The sequence below is a fragment of the Acinonyx jubatus genome, chromosome E4, assembly GCF_027475565.1.
Source record: "Acinonyx jubatus isolate Ajub_Pintada_27869175 chromosome E4, VMU_Ajub_asm_v1.0, whole genome shotgun sequence".
NCBI lineage: Eukaryota > Metazoa > Chordata > Mammalia > Carnivora > Felidae > Acinonyx > Acinonyx jubatus.
Genome location: NC_069395.1, coordinates 24,820,544 through 24,847,917, shown reverse-complemented (window position 1 = coordinate 24,847,917; position 27,374 = coordinate 24,820,544). Strand labels below are relative to the sequence as shown.

Sequence of the window (27,374 nt, the reverse complement as noted above, 5' to 3'; positions counted from 1 at the left end):
CAAGGAGCCTGAGAAGACAAAATGGGGCCAGGTGGCTCCTTGTCCCCAGCACCTCCCATGCCTGGTGTGTGGGCTCCAGCCTCTGCAGCTCTGGACGTGTCCCGTCCTCCACCTGGACCCTGCCGCTGCGTGCGGGGCCCTCTCACTCCACGGAGCTGATGTGGTTAAAATCCCGACACTTCCGGATCTCCCAGTGAGGGACAAGGGAGGGCAGAGCATCACTGTCTAAGCCCCTTTTACCCTGGTGACCCAACTCTCCCTGAAAGGCAGGTTTGGGAAGCATTCTCTGTTTTGTCCTTTGTGGGTCCCTCTGTCATCATTCAAGCCAGAGACCATGACCAGGATCAGGAACTTCCCTAACTGGGTCTTTGGACCCTGGGGGCAGGACTGTTGCTTCATCACCCCTGAGTGTGCCCCCCCCACCCCATGTCCACCCAAGGCCCAGCGGGGGGCCCCAGGGCCCCTCATGAACAGAAACCGTGCCATTGTCCGCAGCACCAGCCTGCAGGGAAGGGGGTGTGGGGCCTCCCGAGCAGCCACAGAGTTTCCTGAGCTCCTCTGCACTCTTTCTAGATCTTTCTAGATTCGCATGGGGTTCTGCCTCTGGAAGGGGTGAGAAACTTCCTCACTCATTACACTGGAGAAGCCTGAGGCCTTCACACCGGCCTTCTGAACCCGATAACGTTCACATGTCCCCAGGTCCAGATCACCCGAGTGCTTCCCATCTGTGACACCATTGCAGGTAATAACGGCGTCATCTCGCTCCTCGGATTTCCCACAAAACTTCTAAGCAACCAGCGGGCCATAATTGGGTTTCCTGTGTAGCTCTTTTCTCCAGGCCTCTGTCCTCTTGGCCGGATGTGCATCCCAGTGCAGAGCAAACTGGAAGTGTCCTCACGTGTGCACCTACTGCACCTAAGGGATGTGACTGTGCCGGCCTGTCCCTTCAAGCCTGGTCGCCTCTGTGGACCTGCCTTTAGACCCTGCATCTGGAGGACCTCAGAAAGGTCCTGTGATTCCACCAAGCTTACCCGCTAGCCAGCCCGCTTCCCTCCTGGGCATGGCGACTGCGTCCTTCCCCAATTACCCCTCAGGAGCCAGGCCTCCATGCTGCAGCTCATGCCACAGGGGAGGGCCTGACAGCCCCAGCAGGGATGATATTACCAACTTGGTAAGAGCAGAATCTCATCCGTGCCAATCCCCTTAAGTAGGTGGTGTCCCTTCGTATCATATTTTGGAATAACTAAGTATCCTAGTCCTTGAAAGCGGCCAGACTGGGGGGCGTATGGGGGGCTCGGTCGGTTGAGCGTCTGACTTGGGCTCAGGTCACGATCTCGCGGTTCGTGGGTTCGAGCCCCGCCGTCGGGCTCTGTGCTGACAGCTCGGAGCCTGGAGCCCGCTTCGGATTCTGTGTCTCCCTCTCTCTGTGCCCCTCCCCTGCTCACATCTCTCTCTCTCTCTTTCAAAAATAAATACACATTAAAAAAAGAAAAAGAAAGTGGCCAGATTGGGACCGTAAAGTAACCACCTACCATCTTTCCTTTCAAAATGTTCCCCGAGTACCTATTCTGGTGCCATGTTCACAAATCACTCCAACCAGAATTCACTGCAGAGCTCAGGCATTTCAAGGAAGTGTGGATGTCATGTGGCCCGTGGACTGAGTGCATCACCCCCTTCCTCCTGTGATGCTCCTGCTTTCCCCTCTCTTCTCTAGCTTGGTCCTGAGCATTCCATCCGAGCGATCGTGCATCTGACTGCCAAGCTGAATAGCTCCCGATTCCTTCTCTCCTACATTCAACCATCATGAGCCCCTGAGGCTCTACCTCCAACGTCTGTTCAGTCCACCTTGTCCTGCCATCTCCATTCTCTCGGGCTTGGGCTATTGCAGTACCTTCCCAACCACCCACTGAGCCCATCTTCCATGAAGCAGAAAACTCCCTTGCTGAAAACCCTTATACACAGCTTCCATTTTAAAACAGCTACCTTCGGTCTATCTATCTATCTATCTATCTGAGAGAGGGTGTGAGTGGGGGAGGGGCAGAGAGAACAGGAGAGAAAACACTGGAAGCAGGCTCCGGGCTGTCAGCATGGAGCCCAGAGTGGGGCTCTAACCCAGGAACCCTGAGACCGCGACCTGAGCCGAAACCAAGAGTCCTATGCTTAACCGACTGAGCCACTGAGGCACCCCCAGCAACTTTTTACTTAGTGTTTTCTCTGTACTAGGAATTGTTTGACTTGGTCCTCGCAACAACTCCATTAGGAAGATATTATTTGTACTTTAAAGAGAGGGAAGTGGTGGCTTAGGGAGGCCGTGTGACTTGTGAGTCAGAGGGGGAGTCAGGATTTGCAGTCAGATCTCCCCGGCTTCAGAGCCCCAGGTCCTCCCACCCCAGCCTGGGGCTTCCTCCCCTTGCCGCCTCTCACATCTCCCCTCAAACCCTCCAGCACCGTGAGCACGACACCTCCCTGGGGAGGAGGGGAGAGGCCCTTGCCGGAAATGTCTTTGAGAACTCATCTGACCTCACGACACAGGTGTGCAAACTCCAGTTTCCCTTTAAAAGTGCACGTGCGTTTTACAGTCTATGCTCTAGTAATAACGGTTGTTCTGTTTTAATGGGAAAATATTTCTCTTCCACGTTTCTAAGGAAAAGGCACACCCTGCGGGGCTTCAAGGTGCCAGGTGAGCCCCTGTGTGCCTCGGGTCCAGCAGTGCGGTCTGGACACCATGTGCCCGCTGCGTGAAGTCCAGGCGCTTGGTGGGGGCTCTCTGAGCCTTCGTGATCCGTGCTGTTGACCTTGTGGGCCTCATCGCTCGCCCCACACCCCCACTTTCCTGCATGCCACATTTCCTCCTCTTACAGATGGACCCACAGTTGCTTCCTCATGTGAGCCCTGTGGATTGGTGCCTGGGCCTCTGGCCATGCCCTTCTCTCTCTCCTTCTCCTGTGCCTGCCCCTCCCCCATCCTCCCATGGCCACCTGCAAACTGTGCTTTGTCTTTCAACACCCAAGTCACACTCCACTCCTCTGGGGACCATCCTTGCCCACCCTCGCCACCAGCCACCACTGAGTCATCTCCATGCCTTGACTTTGCCCCCTGTGGCACTTACCTCTGTGACAACCTGTTTGTGAATATCCTACTCCTCTACCTGACCTTTGAGCCCCTGAGGTCCGTATCTCCAGCCCTAGCCTGACAACTCAAGAAATGTTTACAGGATTGCATTATTTCCATCTTATAGATGAGGAAACTGAGGCTCAGAGGAGTCATATGCCCAGGGGTCTACTCAAAAACACCAGGGCAGGATTCAAATGTAGGTCAGTTTCACTGTGGATACCATACTTGTGACTTCTAGACTTCTCATCAGTAAGTTTCCCCCATCAACGTGAGGGACTGACCTAGGGTTGCTTAGCCACTCTTTTGCCAAGTAGGATGGATATTAAAAACAACAACAACAGGGGTGCCTGAGTGGCTCAGTCTGTTGAGCGTCTGACTGTTGGTCTCGGCTCAGGTCATGATCTCATGGTTCACGAGTTCAAGCCCCGCGTTGGGCTCTGTGCTGGTGGCCAGCACAGTGCCTGCTCTCTCTCCCTCTCTCTGCCCTTTCCCTGTGCTCTCAATCTCTCTCTCAAAATAAATGAACAAACATTACAAAAAATAAAACAACAACAACCAAGCAGACAAGCTTCATAAAGTGGACACAGCAAGAAAGATGTAACTTTAAGAATAAAGGACACTCCAATCGACAGCTGACTGGATAAAGACGTGATACACACACACACACACACACACACACACACACACACACACAATGGAGTATTACTCGGCAATCAAATAGAATGAAATCTTGCCATTTGCAACAACATGGATGGAACTAGAGGGTATTATGCTAAGCAAAATTAGAGAAAGACAAATATCACATGATTTCACTCATATGTGGAATTTAAGAGACAAAACAGATGAACATAAGGGAAGGGAAGCAAACATAAGATGGACACAGAGAGGGAGACAAAACACAAGAGACTCTTAAATACAGAGAACTGAGTGTTGCTGGAGGGCTTGTGAGTGGAGGGATGGGCTAAACGGGTGATGGGCATTAAGGAGGACACTTGTTGGGATGAGCACTGGGTGTTATACGTAGGGGATGAATCAGTGGATTCTACTGAAATCATTATTGCACTCTATGCTAACTAACTTGGATGTAAATTTAAAAAATAGTAAAAAGAAGAGAAAAAGGACACTCCTTCTTCAGAAAGGACAGATGCTGACCACACACAGACACTGGCTGTGGGCCGATGGAACTTCTCCGTGACTCAGCATTTGGCAATCCCTGTTCTGTGTTGGTGCAGGATCATTTATCACCTCTCACCATACAAGGTCAAACAACCTTCTTCAGTTTCCAGGGGAGTGGCATGAGCAGGCACATCTGTGGCTTGAGAGCCAGCATTACAGGCTGTATCATAAAAGCCACAGCCCTCGGTCATGTGCTCGAGACGGACATCCCCTGCTTCCTTTTAACATGAGACAGTGAGGGCTGGGGGCCGGGAGGGGAAGCATACGAATATAGCCTGTGTCCGGCCAAACCCTGCGATTAAGGCTTCTCCCTGGGCAGCCTCTTGGGGGTGGTTGCTGCCTCTCTCCTTGCTGGACGACCGCAGACGGGGCCACGGGGCACTTCCGTCCGGGGCAGCTGGCAGCACGGGGCCAGGCCGCCGGTCGACCGCAATGACGGCAGGCACTTCCACGTTGGGGACACCCCCCATCTCCCATCCTCTTTTCTTCAATTCAAAATCATTGCTGTGATGAGCTTTCCCCCCTCTCCTGAGAAGCCCACCGTGATTAAATGTGGCAGAAGAATGAGACAAGCTGAGCCCTTCCCTGTGCCAATGACTCGAACCCTTCTCTGAGTTTCCAGACTCCATATTGGAAGGGGAAGAAAACCCTGTTACTGCTTCCAGGCAGCCTTCCCTGATCTTCCCCTTGTCCCCCTTCCCATCCCTCACAGCTGGGCTGCGTGCCTCCCCTCCCCCTGCCGCTGGGGCCACCTCACCAAATCCTTTCACGCCATGCACCTGTACGGTAACCACACATGGGCCTATCGGGCTCCCCTCCAGAGAGCCAGGGTCCCCGATTCCTACACGCTGCCGGCCACAGAGGACACACTCCACACGGGGGGCCCACAGCTGTCCATCTGTTTGCCTGGAGGATGTCAGCCACTCCTGCAGACCTGATCGTCCATCTGGACAAACGCTCGGCGCTGTGGGGCCTCTCTCGCCAGTCAGGACTGAACTAGACCATCAGCTCCCAAACCCTCCCTACATTGGAATGTCTCCGGGGGAGGCACAGAAGCGTGTATTTTAGAAACTCCACAAGGGATCATCAGCCGGACCGAAGGACCACTAACTATATAACCCAAGGTAGGTTTAGACTTCTGGCACTCTGGGGTTCCAGAACCAGAGCACTGCTGAGCCCATTCAGCAACTAATCGAGACGATGAGCCGTCCAGTCCTACCCGCATCCCTACCTGAGTCCAGTGTGTTGTTCTCTGAAGCTCCCCAGTTTCCCATCCTCGGGGCAGCCCTGGAAGATGATACCACCATAGCCACTTACCCTGGACAGAGCCCGGCTGGCCAGCATCTCGAAGGCCTGTACCACGTTGATGTCATTCTTGGCACTGACTTCAAAGTAGGGGATGTCTTTCTCTTTACACCAGCCCTGGGCTACCTCCTGGGGCACCTGAGTGAGGGGAAGAAATGATCGCTGTATGTATCACCATGGCCACCGTCATCGTATCGCCCTCTCTCATTACCACCCTCATGTCTCGCCATCCCCACTACTACTCCCATTTATTGAGAAACTTCCATGTGTCTGAAATTCCACATGTGTTATTTCTTTTTTTAAAAATTTTTATTTTTTTACCTTTATTTATTTTTGAGAGACAGAGAGAAACAGAGCACAAGTTGGGGAGGGGCAGAGAGAGAATGGGACATAGAATCCGAAGCAGGTTCCGGGCTCCGAGCTGTCGGCACAGAGCCCGATGCGGGGCTCGAACCCATGAACCGCGAGATCATGACCTGAGCTGAAGTCGGACGCTTAACCGACCCGGGAGCCCCTCACATGCGTATTTCTTAACGTAAATCTATGAGGTGGGCTTTTGTGAGCTCTGTTTTCCAGATGAGGAAACTGAGGACTGGAGAATATAAACGTGCTCAGAGTGTGCGGGGTTGAGCAGGATTTGAACACAGGCTCGGCAGAACGAGAGCCCAATGTACTATATGCTGCTTTCCTAAGGCTCCTTCTTCAGTCTCTTTGTAAGATAAACATGATAGGCACTAGCCGGGGTGGAGGGCTTCCTTCCCCTGGGCTGGCTCACCAGGGCCCATGCCCAGGAGGTCTGTTGCTGAGCAGAGACTCAGGTCCTTGCTCACCCTCCTTCCCCAGGGTAGAGTCCGAGGAACAGTTGATAAGCCAGATACTGTGTTAGATATCTTGTCATCTTCACTCATTCAATCCTCCCAATGACCCTGTGAGATGGGTCTTATCGGCTCAATTTAGAGATCGGAACACTGAGGCTCAGAGAGGTTCAGCGATTTGCCTCAGATCACACAGCTGAGAAAGGCAGAGCTGCAATGCGGTCCAGCTCAGAGCTCCTGTGGCATGGGCACTGACCTCTGCATGGCACTGCAGGAGAACGGTACCCTTTCTCCCTCTCCCACTGGACCATTGATTCCTTGAGCTCAGGCTCACGCTCTCCTCAGCTCTTGGCCTGGCAGTGTGGGCCACTCAGTACAGGCAGAATGAGTACATCTCTACCCGAATGCAAATGGCTGATCAGAGTTTGATCGTGCTGGTTTGGAAAACTCCTGAGAGCCCTGGGAGTTATTTCCAAAGGCAACTGGAACCATTGACTTTAATCCCTAATGAATTATTTCAGGGAGGAGGAAATGGCCATATATGGAACATTGGCTGTGTTTGGTACTTTGTAGTCATGATTTCATTGTGCTTAAGGGAGCCAGGGTTTTTTTATCCTGAAGAAAGGACATCCTGCCCCTCTCCCAGAAGACAGCACAGCCAGGGGGCAATCAGAGAATGCCTCCCTCCTGCAGGTCCTAAGGATGACTATCTCATTGCGATTAAAGGACACGTGAGTGTCTTGGCTCCCTGGTCTCAGGAGTGGCGGCAGCACCGGAGGCTCATGGTGGCCTCCCACAGAGCCTCTGTTGACATCAGTATTGCCTGGCACTGGGAGGCTCGCCTTGGGAGACTGGAGGGTGCAGCCCCTTAGGTCAACTAAGCAGCCTGCCCTTTGGGGAACTAGCTGACACCTCCATACCCCGTGCCTGGGTTCTGGGGGGAAACCCCAGGCCTTTTAGTCTCGGCCTCTGATCTCCAAGACCTTCCTGCCTTTACAGGGAGGGGTCCAGAATTGGCCAGGACTGCTCCCTTCCATGGAGCACAGATGCCCAAGGCCTGGTGAGCAGGCAAGAAGGTTCACAGCTCAGGAACATTCTGAACTCTTTGGAGGAAGTGCCAAGGGTAACCCACAAATAAATAAGTATTAGAAATTAACATGCTGTACCTTGACGGGGCCTTAGAAATGCAAAGGGCTTCCTATCTTTTAAAGTCCTTAAGTGTGAGGACTGGACTCAGGCTTTTCACTGTGCCTTCCCCCTGCCCGCCCTCCACCCCCACCAGGTGATGAGCATTTTGCTGAGCACACCACTGATGTTCTGGGGTTGCAGTAAAAACCATAGTCAAGTGAAAAGAAGCCAAAGGACTCTGCTTCTCCAGGATGTAGGGAGATATTTTATACTTCATGGCATGAGAAGCAGATGCCCGGATTAGTGCCCAAGGTCACCCGGCAACCGAGCTGGGGGGACAAGGCTGCACCTGCAACCCGCTGATCTCGGCTCCCTTTTCTCCCACTGGACAGTGACTGGGCCTGTCTGGTGCCTGGTTGTGACAGATGTTTTATCTCATTTGTCCCCGATCTTTCTCTGTTGGGTTTATATGGAATGATTAAGTCGCGCTCCAAAATGTCAGTTGAGATTATGTTGCAAATTAACATTCTTTTTGTATGCCCCTTCTCCTCTCCCAAACTGAACCCCAGCAAGCGGGCCTGGGAAGAAAGCCACCCAGACAGCGCTTTTCACTATTTGCTTCCAATTCTTGTTACAATTTCATCATTGTCTCAGTCATCTTGTTCTTTATTTATTTATAAAATAATAGCTCTTTATAATTTAGGCTCTGACTGTGGAAATAAACTCAGGGTGAGGTACTTGGGGACTTGGGAAATAGGAAATTTTTGAAAGCTTTCCTTCTGTTAATTTTGCTTTGGGCTGACGATATATACTATTAACATTTTGCTTCTCCTGTTATCTGCTTGTTCATCAGAGGCCAAATGTTTGACAAAACTAGCTCAATTCGCATAATTTTATTTATGATGTCTTTGCATCTCATATGCATTTTAAGCGATCAATTGTATGAATGTTAACATTAGTGTGTCAAATACATCTGAAACCACTACCAAAAATAACTTATTTCAGAAAATGTAATCCCCATGTTATGAATCAGTGATCAGTCAGAAACTGCCTTCCTGAACATAGAGCAAAGGATTCACATCCTAGTGAATAAATCCCTCATAGCATAGGTATTTGCAGAACTGTTCTTTCTAGCAAACTAGCATTTTTTCACTATTGCCTTCTGTAGAAAGAATAGGGATTTTAAAAAATCAAAGTCAGCAATTTCTTTAAAATCATTCTGGTGAGATATATACATATATATTATTGTTCTAAAACCTACATAAACACAGGATTTGCCATTTTAACTATGCTTAAGTGCACAGTTTGGTGGCATTAAAGCATATTCCCGTTGTTGTGTCGCCATCATCCCCATCCAACTCCAGAACTTTTTACTCATCCTAAATCTAGCAGTAGACTTTTAAACATTTATCTCCTTTTTATTAAGTGAGAAAAACTCCTGTGTTTTCCCAGCTCATCCCTTGGAGAACGTAAGAGGGAAGGTAACGATGGTTTCTGTGGGCTAAGTTTGCCAAATGCTTCATAGCCATCATTTCCTTTAAGTCCCCAGCCACTTCATGGAATCTGTGTCTGGTCTGCACCTCACAGACGAGGACCCTGGAGCTGGCCCAGGGCAAGCACGGACTGGAGCCCAGAGAAGGCGCTCCTTCAGGTAGCTCTCAGCTAGGCTCGTATGCGCTCACCTCTGTTCAAGTGAGCCCAGAGCGTGCCTCCCGGCTGGCCTTCTCTGTTCCCCAAGCCCTCTGTTAAGCTGGGGCAAAACAAGGACATTGGAGGGCAGTGGTGTCCCGGCGTCACCTCTCTTCACTCACGGTTCCTCCTGTCTACTTCCCTGCCCTCATTTCATTATTGCTTAGCATTTTCCCCACCTCTGCTGATGCCTACTCTACCAGTGCCCGTCCCGGGGCTGCCCTGTGGAAGGACGAACTCCCCTTGCTTCCCTCCTCCAGGGTCCTCTGTCACCTCCCTGTCTTGGCTGAGCCCTGGCTTTTCCTGGAGTCTCTGTTCCCCCTGTCGCCCTCTCCGGTGGCAGACCACAGAGATGATGAGCTTGGCTGGGGCCTCACTGCTGCCTTCAAATCTCTATTCTTCCTCTCTTTCTGCAGAGCAAAGCTCCTCCCCTGAGGCGTGGATGGCTCCCTCCACCCCTCGAGTTATCACCGGCTCTTTCCATCCTGCTCGTTTCCGTGCTCATCCTGCTGTCTCCACCTCTCAAGGTAGCCTCCCCTGCCCCTCCAACAGAATGCATCTTTTCTCCACTTCAGTTTCTTCTTCCCAGGGCCTGACCCAGGACCTCTGTCAAATAACGAATCTGGTCTCCCATTCTGTGACCCAGTCTCCTTCCCTTCCACCTCCTCCTGTCCTCACTCCTTCTGTCCTGCCCTTCTGCCTTGGACACTGCAGCTAGCTGCTGTTCCTCCAAACCTTCCCCTGGCTCTCTTCTTTCCTGGGTCGCCTGTCAGTGCCCCCACACCTCTACTCTTCAGCTACTCTCGTCTGGAAGAACCTTAGTCCCAGGTCCCTTGTTCCTGGCTCTCACCCCATACATGGCTGCTGGGAAAAAACAATCCAGACACCAGCTCCAACTCCTGGTCTCCTCCTTCAGCTGAGCCCCTAGGGTCACCCATCTGTTCTTGTCTTTGTCCTTGATTGCTCTCCAGAGTAAATGGTAGAGCTTCACTATGAGTCTTGAGACTTCTACTTGGTCCTCTTCTGCTTCCTGCTCAACAGAAGATGGTGCCTCTGATTTCACTGAGAAAAAGTCAGAACCTCATGCATGCATCCGTCCATCCATCCATCCATCCATCCATCCACCCATCCATCCACCCATCATTCCAAATGATGCCTCAGTTCTATTACTTTTCTCTATTTGAACCATTGTGAAAACATAGTTCAAATATGATGGCTCGGTTCCTCATTCCTTTTCTCTACACGAAACACTAAGACAATCTTGTTCAAATGGTTCTTTTTGGTGTCATTTTAGCTTTGTTTGGCACAAGAGCATCTTTTACAAATTAAGTCTGCCTCTATTGTTTTCTCATTGGTAGGCAATAAGGAAAGAGCTCTAATCAATGCTACTGCAGTGGTAAATACCTACACGAGTGGGGTCCCTGCAGCCATGGAGCAGACCGCTTGCCATTGCATAGCCAGATAATCCAATATATGCCCATGGTAATAAAAAGATATATTACTACTTTCCCAGAAAACTTACAGATTCAAGAATTGATAACTGTGATCCCCTACCTGACCCTGGGTAGAAATACTGTTTTACAGGTAAATTCAAATTCCACCTGCCTACCGCTGATGCCTTAATTCCTCCACTCCCTGTCTCTAGACAAAATTGCTTTCACTTCTCAAGTCACAGCATGCTGTTTCTTGCCTTTGCTCATGCTGTTTCTTCAGCCTGGAACCCACCTCCCCTAGGAAGCCCTTCCTATATTCTGGGTTTGAGTAAATGCCCTTTCCCTGTGGTCGCCAAATATCCAAGGTATATCTCCGTCATTTTATTTACCGTAATGTATCATAAGCGTTTTTCAAGTGTCTGTATGCACTATTAGGCTGCAACATTCTTAAAGTAAGGACTGTGCCTGATTCAGCTCCCTATGTGTGGGACCGACCACAGTGCCTGGCACAGAGTAGGTGCTCACGTAATGTTGGGTGGATGAACGAAAAGTATGACTGGTACCTGCCGGTCTGCGAGATCAATCTTGTTTCCCAGCACCACCATGGGGTAGGACGGTTCCATCAGAATCGTTTTGGCCAGGACGTCACCCCGCCAGGTATCCAATGCTTCAAAAGACTCCAGGTCGGTGACATCGAAAGCCAGGATGCAGCCATCGGAGCCTTTGTAGAATGTGGACACCATGGAGCGAAACCGCTCCTGTCCACCCGTGTCCCAGATCTGGAGGGGAAGAGCAGCCGCCCCATTGGGCTGTGATGAGTGCCTGGAGGTAGGCCCAGCTGGGTGCCATGATGTCAAAGTGTCCTTTTGTGGGCAGAAAGCAGACAGCCCTGGCACAGGTGCTTGTGGTCCTTTCAAGCACGGGCAACTCAACCCTGTCGCCCGTGTTCGTGACAGTATCTTCGCACTGTCATTTAGCAACCCAAGAGCACTTAACATCTGAGCTCTCACGTTCCCCCTGGGCCATCAAGACAGGCACAGTTATTCTCACTGTTATTCTCACCTGATAGACTTGGACCCTGGGAATGACTTGCCCAAGGTCACTTACCAACTTTTCCAGTGAACCTGCGACTAGGAATAAGGCCTCCCAACATCTGGATTAGCCCTTCCTCCCCACCCCTGCCCCCCGCCCCAGATCAGGGATCAGCATTTCTTTTTCCTTGAAGGGTCACGTAGTAAATATTTTAGGCTTTGTAGACCTAACTGTCTGTTGCAACTACTCAGCTCTGCCTTTGTAGTGCAAAAACAGTCATAGACCATAAGTAAACAAATGGGCATGGCTGTGTTCTAATAAAACTTTATTTGTAAAAACAGGTGGTGGAGCACATCTGGCCCATGAATTGAAGTTTGCTTATCTCTGCTCTAGACCATTGTAGTTCTTGGTGCACACGGCTGTGCGAGTGGCCATCTAGGGAATGTGGGATGATTTCAGGTACGCAGGCTGAAAAGGGAGAGGCAGAGCAGCTTACCTGTAGCTTCAAAGTTGTGTCATCCAGTATGATAATCTTGGAGAGGATGCTGGCCCCCAGTGTGGTCTGGTAGTCCTCGTAAAACGTCTTGTGCACATACTGGTGGAGGAGGGAGGTCTTTCCCACACTGAAGAAAAAAACCCAAACACATGTGAACAACACACACACACACACACACACACACACACACGCACACCCGGACTGTTCTCAGAATCTTGCCATGCGCCTCTCGCTGCCACCTCTCTGTGATTCTGAATTTCTAACATTTGCAGTCCAAGGACCACAGTGAGCAGTAAGGGATCAGGGAATGGACTCTAGAAGTAAGGACCAGTCCGGGACGCCTGGGCGGCTCAGTTGGTTAAGTGTCGGACTTCGGCTCAGGTCATGATCTCATGGTTCGAGCCCCATGTTGGGCTCTGTGCTGACAGCTAGGAGCCTGGAGCCTGCTTCCGATTCTGTGTCTCCCTCTCTTCCCTTCCCCCGCTCGTGCTCTGTCTCTGTCTCTCTCAAAAATGAATAAACATTAGAAGTAGGGACCAGTCTGAATGAGGAGAGAAGTTTGCGGAGAGTGGAGCGTCCCACAGGTCAGGTCTTTCCTATATTTGACAGAGGTGGGAGGACAGACGGATGCCAAGTGGCTTGTCTAATCCACATAGCTAGTCACTGCAGAGTTAGGGCAGACCTGGGACCAGTAACCAGACAGCCCGACTCCCAGCCTCTTTTGCCCATCTCTCCTCCCTGGTGCCATTCTGAATCAGAGAGAGACCCATGGCCGGTGGGAAATATGCAGGAGGCCTCACTGCCCTTGGGTAGGGGGCTGCTTCCCAATCCCCACACCCTGAGCTGATCTTGGCTTACTCACCCCAGGGCTCCGATGATGATGAGTTTCAGGTCCACCTTCTTTCGGGGATTCATGGAGGGGCTTCGGAGCCTGTAGGGAAACAGAAGTCGTCTGCATGCTGGCCAGAGTCCCATGTGGCCATTGTCACTGAGGCTGGCCTCTACTTTCCCTTCCTTGATGTGCAGATCACTGCTCTGGGCCCGGGACTCAGGTGGGGCCGTTCTCCAAAGGAGACAGGGGACCAGCAATGCTGCCGCCCTCCCTCAGCTTCCCCTCGGGGCCTCCCCAAGGCTGGAAGTGTGGTGGCCCCACAGGACAGGCACATCTCTCACTCTTCAGCATCACCAACCCTGTTCTTGGAGGCAGCCTGGAGCGCCAAGAAGACCGCACGGGGTTGAACAGAGGCCTCGAGGACAGTCAAACCAGCAGCCAGGGGTGGAGGGCAGTGCGGGAAGAGGAGATGGGGGCAGGACAAGGGGTCCATTGTCAGGACTGCCCGAGAGGCTCTGGATGGGAGGGCGCCCCTCCCCCAGCCCGAGGTGTTGCTGCAATCACAGAATCAAAAGGCTCTTCTTTAATGCAGCTGGTGGGGGTATAATTGGTACATGTTTCTGGAAAGCTACTTGGCAGCAAGTATTGAGAGCCTTAAAAATGTTCCTGCCGTCCACTTCTAGGAATTTGTCCTGGGGAAATAATCTGAGATGCAGGCAAAGATTCAGGTTCAAGAATGTTCTTCACAGTATTATTTATAAACATCCAACAACAAAGAAGTGGTTAAATAAATCATGGCACACAATAGACTATTAACATGGACTTTTGGAGACTATCATACTAATGTGGGAAAATGCTTATGCCACAGGGTCTAAAAGAAGACAAGACACTGCACTGTATATACGATACCATCACAAATATGAAAATGCGTTCCTACTTGCATAGGAAAAAGCCTAGGAATAAATATACAACAAACTTAAGTGGTTGATTCTGCGTGGTAGGGAAATTATACAATTTAACATTTGTTCTCTGTGCTTTTTAGTATGTTCCATTTTTAAATAACACACATGTCAAACAAGTATTGTTCCTGTAAGAAATAATATGTTTCTTTCCTATAAGAAAGAAACATGTATATATGCATGTATGGATTTTACATATACATGTACATATTGATTATTTAAAAAGGTTTTTTTGATGTTTATTCACTTTTGAGAGAGAGAGAGAGAGAATGAGTGTGGGAGGGGTAGAGAAAGAGGGAGACACAGAATCCGAAGCAGGCTCCAGGCCCTGAGCTGTTAGCATAGAGCCTGATGCGGGGCTCAAACCCACGAACTGTGAGATCATGACCTGAGCCGAAGTCAGACGCTCAACCAACTGAGCGCCCCATATTATTACTATTTGTCAACAAGCGAAGGCAAAACTGTTGCAGGGGATTGCGCTTAACTGGCTCTTTGGCTCTACCCTTACACGCGTATGTATGTGTATACAGTTCCCAACTCCTGAGTGCTCCAGACTTGGAGCAGGTAGGCATGCTGAGCAAACCTTGATCTGACTCAGCCTGGCTGAGGTGTCAAAAAGGCCAGTTTGAGTTTCCTTGGGGTCCTGGAAAAAGCTAAAAAACGGACGTTCTGAGGCCTTGGTTCTAATTCTCTCACGTTGCCACTGTGTGACATTGGATCATTTACTTCCCCTCTCTGAGTCTTGGCTTTCCAACTAGAGAATGAGCAAGTTGGGCACCAAAGACTCAAGGTCCCTTCTGGTTGAAAAATACTTTATCAACTGGAGCTCTAACTCACTGGCCACAAGGGCCTTGCTGGGGGGTGCCTAGGCCCCAGGGACGTAGGGCTGTTAGTGCCCCTCCACGAGCCATGTCGTGGCCCCAGGGTGATTTGAGGCTCGGCTCAGAGCTGTTTGTCCGAAGAGCCAGAGCTGGTGTCACTGGACCTTCTGCGGTAACCCAGGAGGGCTGGCTTGGCATGATGGGCAAGACCTCTTCGTGGTAATCTGCGACAGTCCTTCAAAAAATCCCGACACGGTTACTGCATTCCAAAGCCCTGCACTAGACACAAGCACGAGCACAAAAATGGACCAAATAGGAAACCACCCTAAGGAGTCATCATGGGAGAAGGCACAGGCTGAGTGATTACACCAAAGACAAAGCATAAAGTGTCCCAACAGAGGCACAAAGAAAGTGCTGGGGGAATTCAGGGGTGGGAGAGAAGCCTTGAAGGAAGGAGACATGTGGTTGTGCGGGGGGTGATATTTCAGAGGGAGGGGATGAAGTAATCAAAACCCTGAGAACAGGTGAATGGAGAGGGTGGATGGTTTGCAAGGGTGAAGCGAAGGGTATGGAGATAGGAAAGCAGGGAGAAGAGGTAAGATTTAAGGTGGGTCCTGGAGGTCCGACCAAGGACTCGGTCCTCTCATTCATTCAGCAACCATTCTCTTTGCTTCAGACAGGCAGAGGAAGATAATTCAAGGTATTATCCAGGGCTGGCATTTTGTCTTGGGTGTCACTGCCCACAGGGAAACCAGCCAAGGGAGAAGTGGCTCAGAAGCTTGTGAAAGGTACATGTCTTCAAGCATCAGTTGCTGCTCAGAAGGGGAGTGGGAGCCATGGTGAGCTCTTTCCTAATGGCTTTGGTACAAGATTCCAACCTAGTTTTAAAAGCCAATGCAGTGCCCTTAGAAAGGGAGTCAGGACCAAAGGGAGGCAGGGACTAGTGCGGAAGGAATCAGCACTGACAGCCCCACTGCAGGGGCTGCTCTGCGTCCTCTGATTGCTTCGAGAACCCTCCCAGTAGCCTTACGAGATGAGTCTTGAGACTCAGAGAAGCCAAGTCATTCATATCTCATCCAAGGCCATACAGGTAGTACAGGGATGAGCCAGCGTTTGCATGGAAGGCCAGAGGAGGCTCCTCTGTGCCACGTTGCCTCCTGACCTCTTGAGTTTGAGCCCATGGAATCTGTGTGCATAGGATCTGGGGTGCTGGGCTCCCGTTTGGTGAGCCCCGACAAAACCCTAGCAGAGTTGGAGGAGATGGAGAGAAAGGTGGCCAAAGTGACAAGAGGTACGAACGGGAGCCGAGGGAACGGGTCTGTGGAACAAGAGCTGTTGTGTGAGGATTGACCACCAAGGTCAAGATTTGGCCAGCTTAGTTGGAAGGGAATGTGTTCACACACAAGCTGCCATGCTGGAGTCATATCTATGCTCACGCTATCCTCTAACATGTTTTCCACCCAGCATTGCATGGAGGACTTTGTGAACGTGCAAACAAAAATATGCGTTTCATTGTGAGGTTAAATGAATGAATACGTTATTATAATGTGTTTAACGCCTACAATACATTATTATAATATATTTACCAGCCGCAGTTAAAGGTTCAAGAGATGTTAGCTCTTTCGGGGGCACTTGCGTGGCTCAGTCGGTTGGGTGTCCGACTTCGGCTCAGATCATGGTCTTGTAGTTCATGAGTTCTAGTCCCACCTCGAGCTCGCTGCTGTCAGCACAGAGCCGGCTTCAAATTCTCTGTCTCCCTCTCTCTGCCTCTCCCCCACTTGCTCTCTCTCAAAAATGAATAAAAATTAAAAAAAAAAAGAAAGAAATGTTAGCTGTTTTATGACGACTGTTAGCACACAAAACGAGCTTGCCCGACTGACACCATAGGTCTCTATTTTACCACTCAAGAACCAGGTGTCTAGGGGAGTTTAATTGTTTCTCTCTAAAAACACAGCCTAGAAGTGGTAGGACCCGGATTAGGAGCTAGGTTTGGAATCCAGGCCTAACTCCGCAGACCACACCCTCACCTGCTCATTCTACCGTCTCTTCCGTAAAACTAGGATGAAGATCACACACCTGCCACCAGGTGCCCCTGTCAGAGAGGCTCCGGGGCTGGGTGGCGTGGGCTTGACGTGGGACAGCGCGGCCAACATGCTTATGAAGGGGAAGTGGGGTGAGGGCGGGCGGGTAGAGAGTGTGCATATAACAGAGGATCAATATCCACTACCTGGGAAGCTCTCTGCAGATAATCAAAGATAATATACAACCTAACAGTGGGCAAGGAATATGAATAAGCAACCCAGAAGTCTTATGAATGAAAAGCCATCAGCTTCGAAAAGATACTCAACCTTACTAATTTTTAGAGACATACAAAGTTTAAAAATACCATTTTTTTTTTTTACCTCCAGAGAGTGGCACAAATTAAAAAGACTGATGGTGAAATTAAGTGCTGGCAAGTGTATAGGGGAAGCACTAATATGTATTGTTGATAGGCTATGAATAGCACAGCCTTTTTTTGGAGGGAAAGTTGACAGTAGCAAAGTTCGATACGCACGGGCCATAGTCTAATTTTAGGCATCTACCCTCAGAACGCACCTATGCTCAAACATACCTTTGTACAAAGACGATTGCTGGAGAACATTGTCGTAACCCGAATGTCCATCAATAGGAGATTCTCTACATAAATTATGATCCATTCAGATTCTGGGATACCAGGTGGCTTTAAAAAGAGTGAAGTGGGGCGCCTGGGTGGCTCAGTCGGTTAAGTATCCAACTCTTGATGTCAGCTCAGGTCATGATCTCACGGTTTGTGAGATGGAGGCTGCACGGGGCTCTGCGCTGACAGCACGGAGCCTGCTGGGGGTTCTTTCTCCCTCCCCCACTCTCTCAGCCCCTCCCCACTCGCTCTTCTTCTCTCTCAAAATAAATAAATAAACATGTAAACGATCAAGAAAAACAAAGAGTGGAGTAATGAAGTAGAAAAAAAAGTGATAATAATTTAAGTAAAAGAGAACATCCCTGAACGTTTTGTACAGCACGATCTCGATTGCGTAAAAGCAAACAACAACCTTGCTTGTGTGGCTGCATAGTTAATATCCTATTTGTGCTTGTCCTGCATACACAGAAAGTTGTGGATAGATACACATTAAATGATTAATAGGAGGTAGGGAAAGGTAGATGAGAAGCTAGGGGCTATTGTTTTATTTTATATATGTCTTGTGTTAACATTTGTCACACAAGGCTTAGTCGTTACGTAATGAAACAGTATCAAATGTACTTAAAGAAACTTAACATTTCTTTTTTTTTTTTTTAATGTTTATTTATTTTTGAGAGAGAGAGAGACCGAGAGTGAGCGGGGGAGCAGGCTCCAGGCTCTGAGCTGTCAGCACAGAGCCCGACGCCGGGCTTGAACTCGTGAACCACGAGATCATGATCTGAGCCAAAGTTGGACGCTGAATCGACTGAGCCACCCGGGCACCCCTAAAGTTCCTTTAAAAAGAGCACATGGGTGGATGACAACCCCAAGTCATCTGAGTGTGATGTCCTGACAAGACAAATCACTTTGGTGTCTGGGGCAGGAGAGGGAGGTCATCTCGTACCAGGGAGTGATCATGAGTTTTGGAGTCAGCGTTCTTATTCTACCTCCATACATTTGTGACCTTGGGTGAGTTGCTTGACCTTGGTGAGTCGGCTCCCTCATGGGTGAAGTGGGCATCACTTGTGGCTGTGGCTTATTCTGCAGGGGGGCACGTGTCATTTCTGATAGCACAAAAGGCTCCTCCAATGGGGGAAGACCCAGATGAATGGTTACTAGTTGCATGGGGGCGGGGCAGAGATCTGATTGGTAGCACCTGCCACTTTCTGTGGGGTAGATACTCCCACCGTGGCGGATTTCAAGCTACCAGTGTGGAGCCTGCTCCAGCACGCTGTAGGAGGAACCCCAAAGATCATCTTCTCCGATCCCCCACCCGGGGCTTGAGCCATCTCGACCTCGTTCATGGAAAGACGGAGCTGCATCTGCTACCATAGAGTTTCTTCCGTCCACTAGGGGTGGGTTTCTCCTGGGGCCACAGAGAGCATGCAATCTTCCTCTGCCACATGCCAGCCCTTCTGAGGTTTAATGTCTTCTCCTTGGTGTTTCTTGACTCTTTCTTCTTCGGGTCCTTGTGACTCACCTTGGCCTTGACTCTGAGCTCCCTTTACCCCACTACCACCCTAGTCCCCTTCCCCTGGATGTGCCCTTCCAGCATGCTGCTGCTGCAGATCCCCTACCCCTACTGCAGACTCTCAGAAGGGGAAGGATTTGCTGAGGCTGCTACTTAAAATAGCCTGGCCCTTGGGTCCCAAGACCCCCTAGGGGTCCCTTGCCCCCTAGCAGCAACAAGGGGGTGTCCAGAACTGTGTCACCAGCGAGGGAAGGCAGCTTGGTGGCAGACACCGGTTGGGCTCACCAAGGAGGCATGTGTAGGTTTCAGACGGTGGCTGAAGTCCCTTCCCACGTCTCTGGGCCCTGCCCTTGGCCGGGCTTCGGCCACAGCTGTCTTTTTAAGCCTCCTCCCGCCCACCCAGGTACCTCAGATGCTTCAAACCAGGGCATCCTCTTAGAGGCCAGGCTGAGTCACCACCCTCTACTGTTAAATAACAGTGACAAGCAGGCTTGGAATGCAGGGCCCTGCTTTCAGCCAGCCCCGATCCACCCAGACCAGAATCTGCAGGCGACTCAGCCCCCACTGCATGTGACTAACTCCTCTCCCCTTGTTGCCTGGTAGTCCTTCTAAGACTGGAGCCCTGGTCCTGCCCACCTGCCAAAGTTACAGTGTAGCTCAGTCCCTAGGAGCAAGAAAGCCTGGGTTGATGCCCCTGGGCACACACACGTGCGTGCACGCACACACACAGTCACACGCACACCACCCTAGGGTTTGGGGGCCAGTCTTACACGAGCCCTTGGACTTGGTCTGCTCTCACCATACTACTTCCCTTCTCTCCCTCCCCCACTGGCCCCAACCGGGACCCAGGTACAATCTTCGGCCTCGCTGGTAAGGCGAGGTGTCATTTCTGCTGACAAGGAAGAAGGATGAGGGAGACCAGTGAGCAGGGGCAGATGAGAATCCGGAGGCAGGCGGTCTCCCCGCTTTGCTCCCATCGACCCCACTTTCAGTGCCTCTCCTCCCTGCTACCACGTCTTGGAAAACGACAAATGCGTCCACCCTAAAAATAATGGGATTTACAGTCGTGGGAATAAAGTTTGTCTTTGAAAATAAATGATCTATGGAGCACGAAGCTTTATTGCCCTGTGGGAAGGCTCACGACTCTGCCTTGCCCTCCTAAATCCTAGCAGGTCTAGACCTGCTCCCCTCCAGGCCGTGTGTCCATAGCTCTGGTTTCAGGAGGCTCAGCGCTCGTGTCCTTTAAGTTCTTTGGAAGTATTTGTCCTGTCTCCCCAAGTAGACTCTCAGTGCCCAGAGGACAAGAAAGTGCCTCTCACCTCTCTATCCCTCCGTAAAGCCTGACCCATGCTGGGAATATTGAATCTTCAATAAACAGTCATTCATTCATCCCCATCTATCCATCCACCTATCCATTCATCCACCTGTCTATCCATCCATGTATCCATCCGTCCGTCCATCCATCCAGCATGGGTACTGTATGCCTACTATGAGTCTGCACTATGTAGGTCTGAGGGTACAGACAAGTTACTATTTCCATGGGACTTGTGTGGTGGGGCATTGACTGACGAGCTCAGAGAAGTTATTTTTATAAATGCACGCTGCCTGGCAATTCTAGGGCACCCTGAAGGTTATAAAATGCCATCACAGTCCAGTGGATTCCTGAGTCAAGAACAGCTAGTTAGTGGCAAGCTGAGACTAGAACCCAGATCTGTCCAACTCTGTTGACTGGCTTGCCTAGCACAGCATATCATATTTATGATTTAGAACAAAAGGACACTTTTCTCCTCTAGGAGTTTCTCCTTCCCCAATGAGACGCTTTGGCCAACGGGTTCCACCCAAGGAGGTGCCCTGTCGATGTGGCAAGGCGACCTCGGGTGCTGGCTGGCCTTCCTCTGCTGAGCCAGTGGCAGTGTCCTCCCGCTAAGACTGTTGGCCCGTGCAGAGCCGGGAGCCTGGGCCCCAGCAACCCAGGCTGGGCTGGGCTGGGCGGGGAAGTCCCTTCCATCTGGCTCGCTGCCATGCCCTGGGAGTTTCCCTGGTGGGCAGTGGGGTGGGGAGGGGGGTTCGGGTTGGATCTAAGCCCCGCGGCTGCCAGATTCTAAGCCTCATCCCTGCCTCCATTCCCCACCTCCCTCCCCAAACCCAAATACCTCTAGGGCTTGCTGGGACAGACCGAAGAACTGAGAAAAACTTTCAAGGCACTTACAGCTGTGGATGCTTAGCATCTGGCCTCCCCTGAGGGCAGGCAGGCCGTTCTCTCTCTCTCTTGGAGTCTGGGGGTCTCCTCTTAGAGCAAAGGTCTCAGCCGGTTCAGAGGAAAAAGGCTCTGGAGCAGAAGAGCTTATTGAGGCCAAGCTACTTCCTTCTGTTTTCCTCCTCTCCCTCTCGTGCACAGACTTGGGAAAGTTGCAAAAGAGGCTGGGCCGGGTGAGCTCAGCTGTGTGGGTGGAGGGGGTGGGGTGGAATGGGAAGCTTGGCTTCAGAGCTCACTTGATTAGGCACCTCTGTGAGAATTGGGTTTCCTGGGAAGCTGGCCCCAGGGGAACGAGGAGTGGAAGGTTCGAGGCGTGGAAGTGTGTGGGTCACAGCCTGCAAAGCGACACACCGGTTTGGGGGCACCACGCAAAGCCTCCAGCTGGTTTTCGGGACTTCTGCCTGGGCCGCTGGAGGCCACCCAGTGAAGGGAACCTTTTGTTTGTTGAGGCGTTAGACCCACATGTGCATTAGATTCAGTGCCACCACCAGCCTGGTGGGGAGACGGTCCTCATGCCTTGTTCCGACCCTAATACTGTACACACACCGCATCATAGCACACTGCCACCAACACACACACACACACACACACACACCCAGTCTTGTGAGATGGGAGACAAGTCCTGGCATCTCCCCATCCTCTCGGATGAAAACGTGTGGCTCGGCCTGAAGTTCTTAAGAGACTACAGTGATTTTCAGCAGCGTGAGCATAAGGCTGAGTTTCATATCCCTTTGAGGTGCCTGGAACCATGCCCCGAGTAACAATGGCTGGCAGATAAAAGGGGAATAAAGTGAGGGTTTTTTTTTCTTTTTTGGAAATAAAGTGAGTGCAGATGAGCCCGAATGAAATGGGTTACCAGATCCCAAGGGCTCCCCTTAAGGCTTGTAATGCACTGGATTCAGCCCTCCATCCCCATGTTCCTTCTGAGAGGGGCCTTTCCCCCTTGGTGGTCCACTCCCTTAACCACCTTCACTGTCAGCAAGCATTTCCTCATGTTTGAGTCTCTGGTGCTGTCTCATGGCTATTGTCTACGCCTGTCTGGTCAGTGGGACCAGACATCCCTCAAGGGCAGAGCGAGTAACCTTGAACCCCACGCTCGGACACACGCGGTGCCAGGGACAGACCTCGGTAAGGAGGTGTCAGTGAAACAAAAGCTCCAGGTGACGCTCACTCCCCTGCTCCGATTCGCAGGTGCCCGGAGCGGGGCACGATGATGTCTGTGAGGCGCCCGCTGACCAGGCCGCGCCGAGCTGGAAGAACTCCAGGGCATGTTTTCCTAGAATATTATTCTTTGCTTACTTGGGAGAGGGTGCACCAGCCCACCGTCAGATAACCACTGGTTTAGGACGGCCGATTTGTTTTTAAATTGTCGCCCTTAGAATCGGATCCCCTCCCATATTCTTCTACTTTTCTGAGACCAGGTTTTATTTTATTTATTTTTTTAATGTTTATTTATTCATTTTGAGAGAGAGAGACAGAGAGAGAGAGAGAGAGAGAGAGACAGAGACAGAGACAGAGAGAGAATCCCAAGCAAGCTCTGTGCTGTCAGTGAGATCATGAGATCGTGACCTGAGCTGAAATCAAGAGTTGGATGCTCAACTGGCTGAGTCACCCAGGCCCCCCGAGACCAGGTTTTAGATGAATGTGTGTGTGTGTGTGTGTGTGTGTGTGTGTATGTGAGAGAGAGAGAGAGAGAGAGAGAGAGAAGGAGGGAATGAGGGAGAGGGAGGGAGAGGGAGAGAATGAATGGAGACAAACCCCTATAAAGCTGTAGAGGCTAATTTGAGCCCCTTGCAGAGAACAGGGAGAAGTCACCAGCCAGGGGTCTGGTGCTGTGGGCACTCTTGGGGAAGGGAAAGGAACTACCCTCGCCTAGTCCTTATAGCCTCTGAACACAGGCCTGAGACTTCTGGTTTTAAAGGATGTTTGCAGAAGTACCCTTAACACCTTTGAAAGCCCCCCAACCCCCCGCCCCAGGCTTCAGTCCCCATCTCCTCTGTCTGAATGGGTCAAGAGTCAGCGACTTCCCTTCTCTTCCTCTGACACATGCTTTGTGGAAAACGGCAGCCTGCCTCTCCCTCGTGGGGGAGGCCCTGACGCGGCATTCGCGGAACTTCCTTCCTTCTTCCCCTCTTGCACGCATTCATCCAATAATCTGAGTGCGTCCCACCCTTTGGGGGACACGAGGTGGACACTTGCAGTAATCAGTGAAATAAGACGGTGCCAATAACGATGTGAGAAATGCAACTACAAGGTTGTGAGGATTTAGAAGATCTGGAGGAGGAAAAGGAGGGATTGGAAAGAAGGGATTTGAACTGGAGCTTGAAGGATGCACAAGAGACAAACGTGCAGATTGTGATAAGCGGAGGAGCAGGAGCGGGTCAAGTTCCATATGAGAAGTGGCCCGAGGGCGGGGCTCACCCTAGATGGGGAAAGAGGTGCTGACGTGCACAAAAGAGGCTCCGAGCCAGGCCTGACCACCCACAGGACTGAGATTTCAATCTGGTTTTTCATGGCACTGTGTCCACTATCTCTTCACTACAAACTCTACCTGTCATGTTCATGCTTCTGTCCCAGACCACAGCTGTCGTGCCTGGCACATGCTCGGTGCTTGGCCCTGACCCCCATCACTCCACCCAGCCCCAGCCCCTCATCTGACTTCGGGCTTCAGCAATCCTGGCGAAGGCTCATGCTGTTTTCCTGGTCTCACATCCAAGAGCGCTACCACCAGGGGTCCGGGCACCTGCAAGCAGGGCACCAGCGGAGAAGAAGCTGGCGCCGGGGCTGGTGGATTCGCAGAGGTTCTGGCTTCCCAGCAGCCTCCTGGAGAGGCCAGGAACACACATGGGAAGTGCAGGGGCTCAGCGCCCACGGGCAAGACTCTGACCGACAGAGCAGGAGAAAGAAGAAATCGGCAGACAGTTCACACTCACCTGCCGCCCACCACCTTGTCATGGGACCATTCTGAGCTGTCCCCGGTGCACATGGCCTTGCTCAAGGAGGTGCCCTGGGGAGCCCAGCAACCGCTGCGCTGGCCGCAAATCTGTATCAATTTGGAAAGTCACCTCCTTGCATTTATTTCCCTTCTCTCTCTTCCTCACTTCCCTTTTCCCTCTCTTGCTTCCTTTGAACTGAACTTCCCAATAACATGTTAAAAACAAGCTTCAGATTCAGGAATTTTTAAAAAATCCCCCCTTAGGGAAGGGAACCTAGGCCAAGTTAGGGCTCCGGAAATATTTGCCGGGTGCGTGGATGCGTTGTAGGGCTACAGCTCTGGGTGGACAGGGCAGGATGAGAAACAAAGAAAGAAAGAAGTGTTCATTGGAAGAGGTTGGAGATTTGCCAACTGTCTACCTGAAAAGGTCGATGTGGGGGTTGTCTCCATACCATGCAGATGCTCCTCACGTCCTAGGTGAAGGAGATAGAGGAGAGAGAGGAAGGCTGGAAACAGGCCCACATTTAAGACGCAGGAGGGAGAAGAAGATCCCAGGCGGAGGCCTGGCGAGGCAGAGATGACTTATGCTCACGGAAGCCCCCTAACACCTCCAGGCCACCGCTACAAGGCGCTTCCGGCCCCTGTAGATAGGTGTCGTCATGGAGTACGGTTTAGCCAATGGATAGAACGGTGAACCAGAGTTCCCGCCCTTGTGGAACTCAAGTTAAACAGATGAAGAGGAAATGTCCTGCTGGTGCCTTAGCCGCTTTCAGATCCGGCGTGTTGCGTCGTCTCGCAGGATCTGCCTGTCTGGGGACAGAAAGAATGGCCCCGAGGTCCTATGGGCTGTGGGAACTCCGTGTTCTTGAATCGTGCTTCTCTTCCCCTGGGCTCTTCATGTGAGAATTAAACGTTGACGGAAGACACTGCGATTCAGGGGTTGATCTGTTACAGTGGGTGGTGTTACGTCATAAGCTGGCCAAGTGGTGAAAAAGCAAGAGGCGATGTTGAGGAGTGGAAGCGTGTTATGGTCCTGAGGCCTGGGCCTGTGTGTCTTTTACACATCCAAGGCTGGTGGTCCCGGAGTGAGCTCTCACGTGTCTCCTTACCTTTACTGTCCTCCTGAGCACACATTCTTCTGGATGAGCGCCCAGCCAAGGCTGCAGAACCGCGCTCTTGAACTTCACTTAGAGAAGGGATCAGACTTCCAGGTCCCCGAGACCTCTGACCCCCAGGGCAAGGAAGACGCTCATCTGGTCACCCTCCTGCAGGGAGACGCCTGTGCCACATGCGCGTGTCCTCAGTTGAGAAAACCGAAGCTGTTGGGAGAGATACACACACCTGGACATCAGGCAGCACAGAGGCAGTGTAGCCATGACAGTCTTGAGGACCGAGGACTTGGGGGCTAGCTCTCTGTGAGCCTGCCATGCTCCCAATGTCCGTCTTCCCTGTGGGCCACTCCACACTCAGATTCCCAGGGAAGACAGTCTGATGGCCTGCGTGCTCCCCTGGAATGTGGGTGGTGATGACAGGAACTCAGATATGCCAGCCCGCCAGGCTCCTGTAGAACAGGAGAGGGACGCTCCTCAGAGGAGGTGATGCCCAGTACAAAAATAACAGGTTCTCTGGAATCCTCTTAGCAGGGCGTCATTTCCATAGAGGGGCAGACAGGAGGAAGCTGCAACCTTGGACTCGGCCACCACTCACTCTTAGGCAGCAAATGTGTTTCAATTAAAAAAAAATGTTTTTTAACGTTTATTTATTTTGAGAGACAGACACAGAGTGTGAGAGGGAGTGGGGCAGAGAGAGAGGGAGACATCGAATCCGAAGCAGGATCCAGGCCTGCTGTCAGCACAGAGCCCGACGCGGGGCTCGAACTCATGAACCACAAGATCGTGACCTGAGCTGAAGTTGGACGCTTAACCAACGGAGCCACCCAGGCTCTCCAATGTGTTTTAATTTTAAAAGGTAAATATTACCGGGGTGGAGGGGGGACTGAGTAGATTCTACCTTTTGTCCTCACCCTTGCAACATCCTAAACTGACAAATACCTGGGCTTGGGGGAGGGGCATAATTTAGAAGCAGGGGATGAGAGGCGGGAGACATGGATCCCACTTTCACTACTATGTTTGGCAAACTGTTTCATTATTTTATACTCCAATTTCCCCATTTAGGAACCAGGGTAATAAAACCTTCTCTGTCTCATTTACAGATTTTTCGCAAGGGTGGAAAACAAAGAGAAGAAAGGGAAGAAAGACGAAATACCAAAAGCTCCTGGAAGGACCTTAATAAGCCCCAAATCAAATAGGAAAACATGGGTTACAGGTTGAATTGTGTTCGCCCCAAATATATGTTGAAGTCTTAACCCCCGGTGCCTCGGAATGACCTTGTTTGGAAATGGGGTTGTGGAAAATGCAATCAGTTCAGTTGAGATGAGCTCACAGTGGAGTAGGTGGGCTCTTAGGCAATACATCTGGGGTCCTTAGAAGAGATGCAGAGACAGAAACACACAGGAAGAATGCCGGGGGGCAACGGGCAGAGACTGAAGTGTCACCGCTGTGAGACAAAGAACCCCGCGGATTGCCAGCCATCACTTGAAGCCAGGAAGAGATGAGGCAGATTCTCCCCTACAGGCTTCAGAGGGAGACTGGCTTTGCTGACGCCTCGATTTTGGATTTCTAGCTTCCAGAGCCGCGAGACAATAAAAGTCTGTGTTTTAAGCCTCCCAGTTTGTGGTGCTTGCTTATGGCAGCCTCAGTGACCCTTTAACAATTCCCAGGGCACGGTGAAGCTTGGCCAGAGCCCTTGGCCCATCGCTGAGAGGTTTGTGACCTAGTATCGGATATGGGGCATGACATGAGGACCTGAGTTTCAGGGGATAACACTGTTGATGTGACGATCACAAGGAGCAGAGGTCCGTTTTGGAAAATCCTCTGCAGCTGATAGGGCAAGTAGGTGCATGGCCAGCAGAGTTCAGTCCACACAGACTGAAAGTGTCACTTCTGTCTTGAGAGACAGAACTGTCCCCCTGAGACAGCTCTGCATGCTCAGAGCAGAACTAGCTTGGGCAGTCTCCGGACTGCTCTCCCTTCCTGCAGGCACAGATTATGCACCACACTCATACTCCAGGCCTCCGGCACGCAGGCTCCTGGACCCACAGGCACCCGGCTGGCACAGGCACGTGCAATACTTTGGGGTAGCCCGCTGCACAGACAT

At 51.2% G+C, this 27,374-nt stretch overlaps 1 protein-coding gene and 1 long non-coding RNA gene across 6 annotated transcripts in view; one reads left to right on the top strand and one right to left on the bottom strand.

Annotated features, from left to right (window-relative positions):
• Window positions 1–25,625, bottom strand: part of RAB7B (RAB7B, member RAS oncogene family) — a 29,311-nt gene extending 3,686 nt beyond the window's left edge. The window contains exons 1-6 of one of the 5 annotated variants that reach the window (XM_053209115.1): window positions 23,883–25,625; window positions 16,387–16,587; window positions 13,051–13,119; window positions 12,189–12,315; window positions 11,224–11,439; window positions 5,522–5,733 (exon numbers count right to left, since the gene is read on the bottom strand). In XM_053209115.1, the coding sequence (XP_053065090.1) occupies window positions 5,522–5,733; window positions 11,224–11,439; window positions 12,189–12,315; window positions 13,051–13,103 (608 nt within the window). In that variant the 5' untranslated portion in view covers window positions 13,104–13,119; window positions 16,387–16,587; window positions 23,883–25,625. Of the gene's footprint in view, window positions 1–5,521; window positions 5,734–11,223; window positions 11,440–12,188; window positions 12,316–13,050; window positions 13,120–16,386; window positions 16,588–21,175; window positions 21,393–23,882 lie in introns of those variants that run through there. The other 4 variants (XM_053209114.1, XM_027074892.2, XM_027074890.2 and 1 more) reach the window with 4 other exon arrangements.
• LOC128312977 (uncharacterized) lies at window positions 25,504–26,883 on the top strand. The gene is made up of 2 exons (XR_008293038.1): window positions 25,504–26,126; window positions 26,371–26,883. It is a non-coding gene; the product is annotated as an uncharacterized LOC128312977 (long non-coding RNA).
• Window positions 26,884–27,374: the final 491 nt, after the last annotated feature.